General features: G+C 34.2%; 3 protein-coding genes across 4 annotated transcripts; 2 read left to right on the top strand and 1 right to left on the bottom strand.

Moving 5' to 3' along the window:
• The first annotated feature begins 2,624 nt into the window (after positions 1-2,624).
• LOC107485412 (protein PIN-LIKES 6) lies at positions 2,625-7,515 on the top strand. Its single transcript, XM_016105941.3, is given in 9 exon segments — positions 2,625-3,254; positions 3,440-3,519; positions 3,647-3,771; positions 4,463-4,584; positions 4,829-5,116; positions 5,909-6,009; positions 6,416-6,468; positions 6,596-6,784; positions 7,186-7,515. Coding segments are annotated over 9 exon segments (1,284 nt in total). The 5' UTR covers positions 2,625-3,050; the 3' UTR covers positions 7,308-7,515.
• An 810-nt stretch (positions 7,516-8,325) lies between these two features.
• LOC107485411 (uncharacterized) lies at positions 8,326-11,171 on the bottom strand. 2 transcript variants are annotated; one of them, XM_016105939.3, is made up of 2 exons: positions 10,836-11,171; positions 8,326-10,244 (listed from the first exon to the last, which is right to left on the bottom strand). In XM_016105939.3, exon 2 carries the CDS (start codon positions 10,242-10,244, stop codon positions 8,601-8,603), a length of 1,644 nt encoding a protein of 547 aa, XP_015961425.1. In that variant the 5' UTR covers positions 10,836-11,171; the 3' UTR covers positions 8,326-8,600. The 2 variants fall into 2 exon arrangements, with proteins under 2 accessions (XP_015961425.1, XP_015961426.1); XM_016105940.3 differs by having other exon boundaries at positions 10,884-11,171.
• A 2,217-nt stretch (positions 11,172-13,388) lies between these two features.
• On the top strand, positions 13,389-14,096 carry LOC107485371 (uncharacterized). Its single transcript, XM_016105897.1, has one exon. It carries the CDS (start codon positions 13,389-13,391, stop codon positions 14,094-14,096), a length of 708 nt encoding a protein of 235 aa, XP_015961383.1.
• Positions 14,097-14,509: the final 413 nt, after the last annotated feature.

Below are 14,509 nucleotides of genomic sequence, written 5' to 3'. Positions count from 1 at the left end.
TAGTGTCATATGCCGCCACATTGGTACTTGGTATTCCAGATATATTTGCGGAACCGAGTATACAAAAAATGGTAGATGGGACTTTCTTATATTTAAGACCATAAGGTTATTTTACAGGATAAAAAAAGTGATGATATTTTACAGAGAAATGTAAATTTGTCAATAAAGTAAAAGTTTTTATTAAGGCATTGAAAATATTTGCTTCTCATCATTTAGTTATTACTGTTTTTTATTATTGTGTAAATATTAACATATAAAAAAATAAAATTAAATCATATATTTATATATAAAGAAAAAAATAAATATTGAATGAATTATTTTTATAACTAAATCTAACTAAAATGTTCATTTTCTGTACATAATATTTTGGATTAACTACGATTTTGGTCCATAAAATATAAGTCGAAAATTTTTTTTGTCTCTAATTTTTTTCGTATAAAATTGTTCCTAAGATTTAATTTAATTTTAAAATTATTGTTTTTACCTAAATTTTAAATTTTATTATCAAGTTGTTCTTGACCAAAAAATTATAAAAAAAAAAGAAAAAAATGGATGAGAGAAAGAAGAAAATCACGCAAGGAGTGGGAGAAGAAAGAAGGGGAAGGGGGGAGGAATCGACACCATTATTCTTCTCCTTTTCCTGCCACAGCATCGTCACACGTCTCCTTACCCTCCTCCCTTTTCTCCCCTTTGCGCTAGCTCCGTCGTGGCGAACCCTCTGTTCCCCTTTTTGAGAACCCAAAATTCCCGACCCTAGTGCCACGGTCAACACTCAAATGGCCGCGATGTCACCCTCTTTTGTCCTTTTCCAACCTAGCCGTTCACCCTTTCTCGTCCTCAATTTTTTCATTGAACAGAGACCATCGAAACTAGCCTTTTTTTTCTCCAACAAGCTGTCAAGAACGTCACCATCTTCATAAGCTTTTCTCTCGCTGAACTAGACACAGAGAACGACCTCTGTTCCACCTCCACCAGCAGCGGCCAACATTGCCACTGCAACTCACCTATTCTACTTCTGTTTCTTTTATTAATTACATTGTTAGATTTGTTGATTTGTTGATTTTGTTAATCACATTGTTGTTGTTGGCTCTGATTTCATTTTGATTGATTCTATTATTCTTCTACTTCTGATTTTGATTCCATTCTTCTGATTCTGATATTTTGCCAGTTGAAATTCTATTTTTGTTTTTTTGATATTTATTAGTTAAAATTTTGTTGCTGCTATTAAAATTTCAGTTGAAGAAGAAGAAAAAGAAGAAAAGATATTGTGATGGAGAAGAAGAAAATAAAGAAAAAAAACTGCCTATTTTAGTAAAGAAGAAGGGTATTTTAGTCTGAAAAACGATTTTAAAATTAAGTTAAATTTTAGAGACGATTTTGTATGCCAAAAAAGATTTAAAACAAAAAATTTTTTAATTTATATCTTAAAAACCAAAATCGTACTTAACCTTAATTTTTTTTATAAACAAATCTACCGTGAAACATTTGATTATTTAAATGATTAATTAGTTTATTAAAAAAATGAATGAAATAACATATATAAATATAAACAAATACGTAATATTTTATTGGAAATTAATTCTTTTATGCATATAATATGTTTATATTTTTTTATTAATAAATTCAAATTTCAAAAATTAGAAAAGAAACCAAGTTCAAAATTAAATAGAAGAGCAGGTCCAAAAAAAAAATTAAATAGAAGAGTAGCTGAGTAGTTGACTTAGAGTTGGAAAATAGACTGTTTCTAGAAAAAAAAAAGTAGTTAATTGTCAATAGGCGAGATTCTCCTGCCATTCAATTTCGGATTTTCAGTTGACACATTTGATATTTCTTTCCTGTAACTCTCCTTCTTCCATATTTCATTCAACTCCTCTTAAATATATCTAACAGATTAATTGATATGTCAAATTAAGAAATATTTTAGATAACTAAATTCAACTCATCATAAATAATAAACAAAATAATAATCATATGAAACATATAACAACAACAGCTCCCTTTCTTGTATTTATATGCCATATTCATTCATGTATATTAGATTTGAATTAAAAATTGACACGTCAATCTTTTTCTAATAATAAAAAAATAAATCCTTAATTTTCTATCTCCAAAAAAATTTATTAAATTTAATTACAAATAAACTTTTTATTTTTATAAACTAAAAACATAGATATTTTCGTACTGAATTGAAATTATCATTAAAAAAATTTGTATCCTCTATTTACAAAAATAATGATTTATTTGTAATTTAATTTGTGAAAGAATTTATTTGTAAACAGAGACTAAAAAACAGATATTGAAATAAATTTTTGTTTAGAGTAAAGTAGGAGACAGAAATTAAAAATAAAATAAAATTTTAATTTAATTTGTACAGAGATCTCGACCTCTAAAAATTTTAATCTCATGTGTCTCTACTTTTTAGAAGTATTAAAATATTGAAATTTTGAAGCCTCAATCTCTCGATCTCTATTTCAATATCCCAAAACAAACGCTAGGTGAAGGACTTATTTACCTCTCTGTAATAAAAATAAAACAGTTTTATTTATAAAATTATAATTAAATTAGATTCGTGTATATAGTGACAAAAAAATAAAATTAGATTCGTGTATGTGTAATAATGATAAGTGAATGGGAATGTGATTCCTCTCTCTCTATCACACACACTTTCTTTTCTTCCTCCCCCTCTATTGGTTGTGATTGTGAGTGAGTGTTGTTTCTACGTCTCTGTAGAGAGGTAGAGAATAGAAGAGAAGAGAAGAAAGAAACAAGGGGAATCACATTGTTCTTGTGCACGTGCTCATGCAGGCGTAGCCTCCTTATAATAAATCTTCTTTCTTTTTTACTTCTTTCCTATTTTTGGTTTATTTTTTTGTTTCTTCATTTCTGTGTTCTTGTTCTGACTTAGAAAAAAACACACTCCCCTCCACCTGTTTGTAGAAAGTCTCAAATCAAACCAAAGCACCCTTTTTTGCTTCTCTTTGGGGGATTTTCAGATTGGATTGAATTGAATTGAATTAAATTGAGCTGTTCACCAAGGAAAGAAAAGAAGAATGGGAACTAGTGTTGGGAGGTTTCTAATGATGTTGCAGAATGAAGGGGCAGTTGGAAGTGGAGGAGGTGAATCAGTGTTAGACTCAATCAAGATTGCAGTGTTACCAATAGCAAAGGTGTTCACCATGTGCTTTTTGGGGTTCCTCATGGCTTCAAAGTATGTTAACATCTTACCTGCTTCTGGGAGGAAGCTCTTGAATGGGGTATATATGTCTTTTCTATTCTCTGTTTTTTAATTGCTCTATCTGTTGAATTGTTCTGTGTTTGAATCAATCATTATGAGTTTGGATACTGGTGACAAAGACCAAAGCAGAAGAAAATGAAATTGAATTCTCCTTTCGTTTTCATTGTCTTTCTCTTTGTCTCACCCAATTTTCGGTTGTTGTAGCTTGTCTTTACACTATTGCTACCCTGCTTGATATTCTCTCAATTGGGACAAGCTGTTACCCTGGAGAAGATGCTAGCCTGGTAGGTGACAAATAAATAGTACTCAATTTACTCTCCCACCTTAAATTTTGTTATTTATTGTTATGTGATAAATCACACTCACTACCGATACACATCATCAATTATTTGAGCTCTGATTTTTTTGCAGGTGGTTTATTCCGGTCAATGTTGTGCTGAGTAGCATCTCAGGCTCAATAATTGGTTTTATTGTCGCCTCCATCATCCGCCCCCCATACCCTTTCTTCAAGTTTACAATTGTACATATTGGAATAGGTAATCAAATAGTCCTTTTTATGCTCTCTGTCTTTTTTTATCTGCACTTCTGATTATGATGACATGAGAGTCAGGACTGAATGTTGTAAAGAAAAGCAATAGAGGAATATAATTTGCAGGAGTGAGAGTTTTGTTCCGGTTGAGCGGATGCTTTAGATCATAAGGTTAGGAATTTGCATTATAGAGAAAGCCGGGATGGATATATTTTGAAAAGGGTAGTGTAATTTTACCTTACGTGGTTTTGTCATAAGTAAATTAGATTTATAGAAACCAAGTATGAAGAATAGTTTACATGGGGGGCAACATACTGGGTTGACCAATATGCTGGTAGGGTTGTAGAGAAAAAAAAAAGTTATGAAGAAAACACATTGCAATTGTCGCTACAAACTATAATCAAATATGGCCAAAGCCACGAAGCGTGGCTTGCTTTCAATGGGTTCTGGGCATACATGGTTTCTAACAAAAACAATGGCGTTGTTTGATTCATACAACCGACCTTACTTAGTGGAAAAAAAACGAACTTTTCTTGTTATACTTCGATTGACATCTAAATCATAAGAGAAGGAATGAATGATTGATTCGTTATAATTGTTTACAATAAAATTTAAGAGCAGATATGTTGATTCTGTTTTTTATATGTTGGGTTTTTCTTGTGTTAAATTTAATTATATTGCTGCAAATTCCTATACAGGGAATATTGGGAACGTGCCGCTTGTCCTGATTGCTGCTTTATGTCGAGACACATCCAATCCTTTTGGTGACACTGAAAAATGTAGCACAGATGGAACTGCCTATATATCATTTGGCCAGTGGGTAGGTTCATAGATATCTTCTTGACAACTCCATCTTGTCTCAGTTATTGAATTCTAGTGCCTTGACTTATAACTTTTTCACATAATCAGCTACAATATTAACTCTTAAGTTCAGGGTGGTTGATATAATGTAGAATAGTTTAAGTATATACTCAGGACTCAGAGTATATTGTTTAAGATCAAGAGTATATTGTTCTAGAAAACATACGCAGGACTCGGGAGTTATTAATTTTAATCTGTCGCAGGTTGGTGCTATCATCCTATACACGTATGTATTTAATATGTTGGCTCCTCCTCCAGAAGGCACATTTGACATTGATAATGAAAGCCTTCCACTGAAGGGTGCTCCAAATAATGATGGCTCACCTGAACAAAATCAACGAACAACTCCATTGCTTGCTCCAAAGGAGGAGGAAACCCAAAAGGAAGAGGTCATTTTGACAGCATCAAATGCTTCAAGGGAATGGAAGGTGAGATTAACTTGATGAAGAGATTTATTATTATTATTATTATTATTATTATTATTATTTTCTGTGTTATTTTATTTTATTCATGTTATTTGATGACTATCATTTTCATGATAATTTTTTGTAGAAGTTTAAGTTTAAGTTTATATAACTTCATATTCGCACCTAATGGGACAAGGCTTAGTTGTCATAACTCAAACTTAACAGGCACAGGAATTTTAATATGATTCTGATGTTTATGTCTTTCAACTCCAATTGCCAAAATCTTCCTTTTTTGTTTGTGACTTGATGGTTTAATTTTTTATGTGTTGCACAATCCATGCAGTGCCTATTTAGATATGCCTATCCTCAATTACTTTTCTTCTTCTCTGGATCCAATGTTTACACATGGTTCATGGTTGCTAGTGCAGATTAAAGATATTTGGGCATTTCTTCGCATTCTAGATGCTAGGTGTCCTCATATCCCTTCCTTTTGTGTTGCTGTCTTTGGTTGGAAAGATTAAGGTTATTTCTTACTTGTCCTGGTATGGCAATCCAGTTTATATATGATACTTTTTCTTCAATATCTTTTAGAGCAATTATAGAAACAAATTTGTGCATTAAAAAAGAAAAAAAATAATTCTAGTAATCAGCAGTGTACATGCTGAGTCTTATAGATGTCATATGAGGATTATGGATTTATCTAGTGATAATCATCACGTACCCAGAGCAAACAGCCTTGGTATATATCTTCATTAGCAAGTAAAACTTGGAGCTTGGTTTAGTTGTTGTATTTTCACTATTTTGGTAAATGGATTCTTGTGCCAGTAGACAAACGAAGTTGATTTTTTTCTTGGTGTATTACGCATGTTTTCGCAGATTCTGGCCATGGTACTTGGTGCAGTCCCATTTCTCAAGAAACTCATCTTTACACCTGATGCCCCATTATTCTTCTTCACTGACAGCTGCATGATACTTGGGTATGCATATTGATTGCAGTAAATCCTTTTATTTAGTTTGTGTTCTTTTGTAAGTATTCATTATTCTGTGGAAACAGCATACCAACTTACGGAAATTTTACATTTTTCTTTGGGAAACACATGCATATAATAACCTTGATTATATCTGAAATAACAAGGAAGTAGACCTGTACATAGTTTCACCTTATTATTTCCTTTTAACTTGTAGAATTAAAATTTGCTTACATGCAAAATGAATACTTTACAAAAATGTATTGTTAGGAAAACATTTCAATCTTGTTTATGAGGTCATCCATGAATAGTTGGGCATCAAATATATGTTAAGAAACTATGTCACATGGTCTTAAATTAGCGATGGTTATGAATCTATTGATACTGGCTAATAGTTACTTTAATTAATGATCAGGGAGGCCATGATTCCGTGCATTTTGTTGGCACTGGGAGGAAACCTTGTTGATGGTAATTTCATAAAGCTCTTGTCACGAGTGTCATATTTAATCTAATTTCATTTATCATGTGTATTGGATTCCATGTATTCGTTCTTACAACAAGAATATATAAATGAATCATGGTTATCTGTCTGCAGGACCTGGAAGTTCAAAACTTGGTTTTCGGACAACTGCTGCTATCATTTTTGGGCGGCTGGTTTTAGTGCCTCCGGTTGGACTTGCCATTGTAATGACGGCTGACAGGCTTGGTTTTCTGCCACCTGATGATAAAATGTTTCGGTTTGTCCTACTCATTCAGCATTCAATGCCAACATCAGTTCTTTCAGGTATGCCATAAACATCTCTTATCCTTCTTAGCCCTCACTTTTAGGAACACTTCTGAACATTGCTAGGGTTAAACCTTAAAAAGGTACACAAATCCCTAGCACAACACTTCTGAACACAGGTTGCTTGAGGACTTTAATATCAGAGAACAAATTTGATGTATGGTTAGTTGATAAACCTCAACACAGTCACCCTATTACGTTTGTTCACCAAGTATTTGACTCTTACAATAACTACAAAAGTGCTGCACATGATAGTAGTACTTGCTCGGTAGATAGCATAAAATATTTTACACTAATAGTGTATCAAAATTAATCTCTAGACTTAATGTTATTTTGGACTTTATAGTTTTTCAGGTGTTAGGCTTTTAACCATTAAGGTTTATTCTTTTATTTGTTGACAGGTGCCGTTGCTAATCTAAGAGGCTGTGGAAGGGAAGCAGCTGCAGTATTGTTCTGGGTCCATATCTTTGCAGTATTCTCAATGGCTGCATGGACTATTCTATACATAAACATACTCTTCTAACATCTGAGTTTGTGATTATTGCTTTTGCAAAATTCAATTCCAATTTATGTTGTCCATAGGGAGGTTATAGATTAGTGGATAAATAACAGTATTCCATTGAACAGAAGGATCTTCCTCAAAAGAAATGAAAAAAAAAATTCTTAACCGATGAAAGCTGGACATAAGGTATCTATTCACATGCCATGCTTGGATGGGGCATTTTATTTCATTGTTGATTGCATTTGTCAAAAAAAAAAAAACCACCTTGAGAATTCTTAGTATAGTATATAGATATTATATATGTTGTGTCTCTATAATCTTATTAATTTGATCCTGCATCCTGATCACAGTTATGTAAATTGTTATTATACACATGTTAGTTTAGTTTTCAGTACCTAAATTTTCTAGATCCTGATCAATATCTTAATGAAAAATGCAAATTCTCTTAATGGTGCTGTTATTTGATTTTTTCTCATCTTTTACCCTATGTTACTTGAAGATGGGGCCTGGAGTTCTAATGACTCAAATCACTCAATTTTCAGAAATTTTTTTTATAAACAGAACCATATTCAGTAACTAATCAGTTTAACAGAGTTGTAGAGTATTCTTCCTAATTTATTTCCATATTTAAAATTGATGTAGCACATTTAATTTTCAAAAGTGCTTGTATTTCTTAAATAAGCAGTATCTTCCTTTGATTTAGTTTTAAGCAATCTCTTCAGTTATTAAAAGAATAAATACATAATCTCTTAATTAATGGAGGAAACTTGCTTCAAACAAGCCCTCTCAATGACCATTGATCCTAGTGATTAAGATTTCAATGAACATCCAAATGATTATTAAGAAACCTGTCTTATTAGTTATCTGGTGACAAACATTACAATAATGAGAACATAACTCTCCACCCTTATATTGAGCATCAAATGTCAATGGACACCCACTCTAGAGTTTCCATCATTAACACCTCTACAATATTTTTAGTGACACTGGTGCATCTCAACCTAAAACTTTTGGTCACAAACAGCATCCACTTCTGGAGTTTAAGGAATTAAGTCCATCACAGTAATCATCAAGGATGGATCATCAACTATATAGGCTTTGTGTCATTGAAGCACAAACGAGAGAGAGAGCAGGTACAAGAAATAAAGATCGTGTTATAAGGTTATTAGTTATTACAAACACTAGTCTATAATCTATACATACTACTGAAATTAGTGAGAACACAAAGCACCCCAGAAACAGAGAGTCAGCTAAAATTCCAATCCCTAGTGGCTACAATAAGGAATTATTATTCTTAAACAATTGGATAAGTACTTAGAAAGGGCACCACCATCTTCTGCTTCTGCTCTCCCTTTGGACGGGTGTGGCATAAACATTAACCGTATGATGATCTTGTGCGGACATGTTGCGCCCGCTGAGATGCCTATTCCCTTCAATCTGTGAGTTACCTAACCACAGGACAAGCACAATGCCAACTAAACTAACTATTGGAGCCGCGGCAAGAAAAAACCATCTTCCTCTACCACCTCTTACCGCCGAAGAATTTGTGGAAGAATTCGAACTTACAACTTCTGTATGATGTATTACACTTTGACTAATACTATCTGCTTCGTTTACTTCAGCCAAGACAGAGACATCAGAGGAACTATCATCCACATCCACCATCTCTAGTTGCTGCCTGTCATGGTTTACATGTTGAAGAACACCGTTCTGCTTTCCCTCTTCGTAATCTTTGTCATCAGTTGGAAGCTCATAGCGACAGAGAGGACATGAATTCCGTGTGCTCAACCACGGTAAAATGCAACTTCCATGATAAAGGTGAGAGCATGGAAGCTGACTAGCTTCAGTCCCAAGTACCAATGCATCCTTGCAAATGGCACAAACTAGTTCACCATGCTTCTCATGGTCCTTGTCAACGACTACGCGGGGAAGATTGTTCACAAATGACAAAGATGCAGGGGGTGCTCCTCGTCTCGAATTGTCATTCTCAGCAAGATGCTCAAGAAAATCTTCGAATTGTCTAGCATCGAGATAGTCCCCAAAGTTGGCACCATAGGGATGTAAGCCAGTATCCTCCAAGTCAGCTCCCCAGTTACTGACCATTTGGACCACCTCAGATTCAGCGGAATCAAACCTTTGTATCCGTACATTGCTACCCCTACTCGCACTCGAATTTGAGGTGAAAAACATTTGAAGGCGAGCTGTGGCTTCCGCTTCTACAGCATCAGCTATTTCCCATTCCCGTTCGACATCCTCTTCCTCCTCCTCATCATCATCGTCGTCCTCATTGTCCTCCTCCTCTTCCTCATCATCTTCCATATCATCTGAGTGCCAGTGACTGACACCAGCATGCATTGGATCTATATCGGTGTCACTATCAAACTCATCTCCCACATCCGGTAAACCAAACATTCCTCTATGTATAATACTATGTCTATCCACAGAGACATCTGAGTCACCTCCATAAACACTGAAAGAGAGGGAATCAGTCTCACCATGAGGAATCCTATACCGTCTAAAGCTTTCATTTGATTCATTTTCACCGTAAAGTGAGCTCCAATTATCAAAACCATCGCTGTCGGTATCAGAGAGAACCCGCCTCCATCTCCTAGAACCACTAGGGGTATTATGTAAACTAGCATGCTGCGTCGACCAAGCAGCGGCATCCCCCTCCACAATTTGTTGAACGTCCTCCAAAGAAGCAGTCGCAGATCTGCTTTGCCTCAAATTATTAACCATGTTGTCAACCGACTCAGAGCTGTTGCGCCTGAACCGGCCTCTAAACCTTCTTTGCATGCTCTGAGGGGTAACCATATGATTCCCATAGTCCTCGAGCAATAAAAATTTACAATCACCACATACACCAACTGTTGCAGGATCACTTGTCATCTCATTATCAGGAGATAATGCCTTCTGGCAAAGAGAACAAACCCCAACATTCTCGGAATTCGCAGACATCTGAAACCGGACAAAATGAAGAGAATCAAAGATAGTTCTAGTAATATACATTCACAGCAGGGCAACAAAACAAAAATTGTCTCAACATTGAACATGGCATTCAAATAAACATAAACACTTATCACTAGAACTAATATACATGACAAAAATCACACAATGAACCCCCCAACATAACAATAAAAACATGGAGTAGTGTTCAAACAAGAGTAAATTGTAAGTTTAATAGGCATCAACTAAGAATCAAATGTGATTACAAGCACAATAAATTAGTTAAGAATAGTGGCAAAGGAAAAGAAAGAACATTTTTTTCCGACAAAATAATCACATATATGACTAAGATCGCAATGCAATTAATTGAAAGGGGAAAAAAACTGATTCCCCAGTTATAAGGAAAAAATATAAATATAAAATGCAAGCAATTAATTACATTTTTTTACAAAAAAAAAAGGAAAGACATTTTCCCCTCTTACAAAGGGGTAAGAAACAACGAAATTGCTACAAATACGCAATACCGAGAAGATAGAAAGCTTCGATAAGAATATGGGCAATGTTAGAACGGCATAAAGAACGAAACTTTGAATAAAAACTTGCCTGATTGAACTGAGAAGCAAATGGGAATTGAAGAGTGAGAAAAATTACCCAGTTACTGAAAGAAAAAAAAAAAAAAGCGAATAGATCTTCGAACGATTTGGGAATAAGGGGCTAGATTAAGAGTAAGGAGGTTTAATTTTGATGAATGTAACGAAACGGAAGAAGAAGAAGAAGAAGGAGGAGGTAGCTTTAGCGATGTAATTTGAGAGGCATGACTTATGAGCGGTGACTTTGGCTTGTTCGAACAAACATCAATCTCACCTCACTCTACGCTCACCCCTTTCGGCACGACCACCACGTTTCTTTCTTTTTTCCATTTTCTTTTGCGTTAATGGTTTTTTTTGGTTATCTTTTTGCTGTTATTGTTGTTATTTACTGGTTTATTTTTTTTGAAGTAGTTATTATTTATTGATTTGTTTTTATTTACTAAATAATTAGAGTTCGAATTCCCTTATTTTAAATAATATATTTATTAGAGTTTAATTTTGAAAAATAAATTAAAAAAATAGTTATTGTTCAACAATAAAGTTATATTGAATTAAGTTTTAAAGTGATTTTTGAGATTGATTTCTTGAAAAAAAATATATCTCTAAAAATTTAATTGTACTACAAACGGTATCTAAATTAAAAAAATTGCATCATGTTAATTTTCAAGGTTTTTTCTATCAAGTTACTTTTTATAAATTTAATACATTTTTTGACGTTGTTTTATTTTTGGCACTAAGTACTTGTTAAAACGATATCGTTTAATGATTATAATTTTTTTGTGGGGGATAAAATAGTTTATGGTTCATTAAAGTTAAATGATGTTGTTTTATCAAATATTTAGTGCAAAAGCTCAAGTAATATTGTTTTATTTAGTTCAATATAAAAAGATATGTGTCACATTATTCATAGTGTGAGTGTATGACAAGTAATTCTATGAAAAATGAGTATAAATTAACATGATAAATTATTTTTTAATTTTAAAAACTTTTTATGATGCAATTAAAATTTTAGAATATTTTTAGTATAAATACTTAAATAGATAATTTTAAAAATTATTTTAAAGTTTAATTGAGATCTATCTTACAAAAATAATAAAAAAATGAGAATGAAAACCACTTAATAATTATTGAGGCCTACTACACATACAAGTCTTTTTGGTTTACAAGTTATATAAATTGGCCCAAATCCAAGAAAAAAAAATACGCACACCACTCCTTTAAAATCGAGCGTCCAACGCATGCGTTCATGATGCCGCACTCTTCCTCTTCTTCCTCAATCAAAATACAAACCGTCAAGATTCAAGTGACATTCGAAATAAACTACAATTCTGAAGACACGTTCCAAAAAATACAAATCTCCATAAAAAAATCACCAGAAAAAATGAATAAACATTATTCAAGGTACTGTTTTACTGTTCTTCTAGGTTTTTTTTTTTAGATTGTCTTTGCCATGTGCCTCATTTTTAACCAGCCAAATAATTAAAGGATTTCAATAAGAAATATACTTCTCTCCCATATTTTGGGTGTATTTCTTAAATTCTTTGGGCGTATTTCTGTAATCCTTTGGGTGTATTTCTGTAACCATTTGGGTGTATTTCTGTAATCTTTTCTATAACCGTTTGGGTGTATTTCTGTAATCATTTGAGTATATTTCTATAATCGTTTGGGTGTATTTCTGAAGTTCCATTATCTTCAAAATAATTTCAAAATTTGATTTTAGAAACCATGAAAATCGAAAAAAAAAACGAAGCAAGAAGAAGATCCAACAAATTTGGCAAGAAATTCGAAAAAAGAAACGAAATCTTTTGAAAATGGAAGTTATATATTTGCACGTTAATTGAGTTGAATTGATTTAAAAGTCTGTTAAAGAGACAGCGCATTCTTTTCAGGCTTGTAAAGCTTATAAGTGCAAAACACTTGTATGTAGAGATTAATCCATAATTATTGTCTCCAAGTCAAATGAGAGAGATTGTATCTATAAAAGAATTTTTAGTAATGATTATGATGTCTAAAAATATTTGTTTAATTTATTAAAAAAATTAAAAATTAATATTTAATTTAAAAATATAAAAATAAATAATTATTAAATATTTAAAATTTATCATAAAAAATAAATTAAATAAAAATTAGGGTAAAAAACGTATTTAAGCCAGGCTGAGGAAGATATTACGCATATCAGCCAAAACGAAAATTGTTTCAGCAATCAACCAATGGGCATTTTAATGTAATTTGAAGCAACAAAATTTGAATTACAATTGTACGTAATTCAAATCAATATGGATTGAATTATGCACAAGGAAGATTGCATGTAATTCGAAGCTACTTGGGTCGAATTATGAAAGCTTAATTCGAACGTAGTCAATTCGAATTACTAGGAAAAGTGTAGTAACCATAATTCAAACTTTAGTGATTCGAATTAGTATGAAATGTGAAGAAAGGCATAATTTGAAATGACCTGATTCGAATTACGTATATATAATGCGAATGAGGATGATTCGAATTAGTGTGTACCAGAGCTCTATATATATGAGATGAACGTGAGTTGCCCTCATTAGAGAGGGGTCAGATGGCTAGTGAGGACAGTTTTCTAGTGTTGGTTCACCATAGAGGATCGATTAAGAGAAAAACTCGTTCCGGTGTGAAGTTCACCGATAAGGATCCTCTCTGTATTATCGTGAGTTCTACGACGAGCTTTGATGACATTGTTAGCTCTGTACTGATGAAACTTGCTCTGGAAGGTGTGAAAAGGGTTAAAAAGTTTTTCTATCGCATTCCAATCACGGTGCTCCAGGATACCGTGAAGTATGCTTGTTTCACGATCGGGAGTGATGAGGACTTGCAGGTCATGTTTCATTGTCGCCGGCAGTTTCCCGAAGTGAGGACACCAGAGCTATTGGCAAAGTTGGTTGATGTGGTATCCAGCTCGGGGGGTTCGAACCGGAATACCAACACTTTAGCCACGGTTGCCGGTTCTAGCTCCAGACCTGCCGTTGCTTCTTCCTCCGTCCCTCCGTACGAGCCACCCGTCCAGCCTGTCGCCTCCCCTTCGTTCGCTGTTGATCTCATCAGCAGTGTTGGCGACGAGGTTGGAACAGGGGAATTTATACCGACCTCTATACAGTGTGTTGCACCGGCTGGGGTTGGAGATGGATTGTTTGATGATCCAGAGGACGATGATGTTGAGTCGGATATGGTTGCTGATGACAGTGGCGATGATATTGGAGCGAGTGAGCCTGCAGGGGCGGGAGGTGGTTCTAGCTCTGGCACACAGTAGTACCCTCCACATTTTTCATCTTTGGACCTGGATGCCATGAGGCCTGATAGGGTACCTGGGCAGCATGCTGGATTTGGTGCTAGAGATACAGAAGGGTCTGCTGGTATGACATAGTTCTAGGTTGGTCAGCAATTTCAGGATAAAGATGAGGCCCTGTTAAGTGTGAAGACTTACAGCATCCGCCGAGGGGTACAATACAAGGTAGTGGAGTCTGATTATCACCGGTATGTGGGCAAGTGTTCTGAGTTCGGGAATGGGTACACATGATTGATTCGACTGAGTCTCCGGCAGCATAAGAGCATTTGGGAGGTCAAACGGTACAATGGACCGCATACTTGTCTGGCCAGCTCCATATCTAGCGATCACAGGAGTTTGGATTATCATGTGATATCGGCCTTCATTATGCCAATGGT

The sequence above is a fragment of the Arachis duranensis genome, chromosome 4 (genome assembly GCF_000817695.3).
Source record: "Arachis duranensis cultivar V14167 chromosome 4, aradu.V14167.gnm2.J7QH, whole genome shotgun sequence".
Lineage (NCBI taxonomy): Eukaryota > Viridiplantae > Streptophyta > Magnoliopsida > Fabales > Fabaceae > Arachis > Arachis duranensis.
The sequence above is the reverse complement of the archived record's forward strand: the minus strand, read 5'-3'. Positions and strand labels throughout refer to the sequence as shown.

Bases quoted from the DNA above. Each gene is read 5' to 3' on its own strand.
- LOC107485411 (XM_016105939.3), bottom strand. From the start codon at position 10,244: ATGTCTGCGAATTCCGAGAATGTTGGGGTTTGTTCTCTTTGCCAGAAG.
- LOC107485371 (XM_016105897.1), top strand. From the start codon at position 13,389: ATGGCTAGTGAGGACAGTTTTCTAGTGTTGGTTCACCATAGAGGATCG.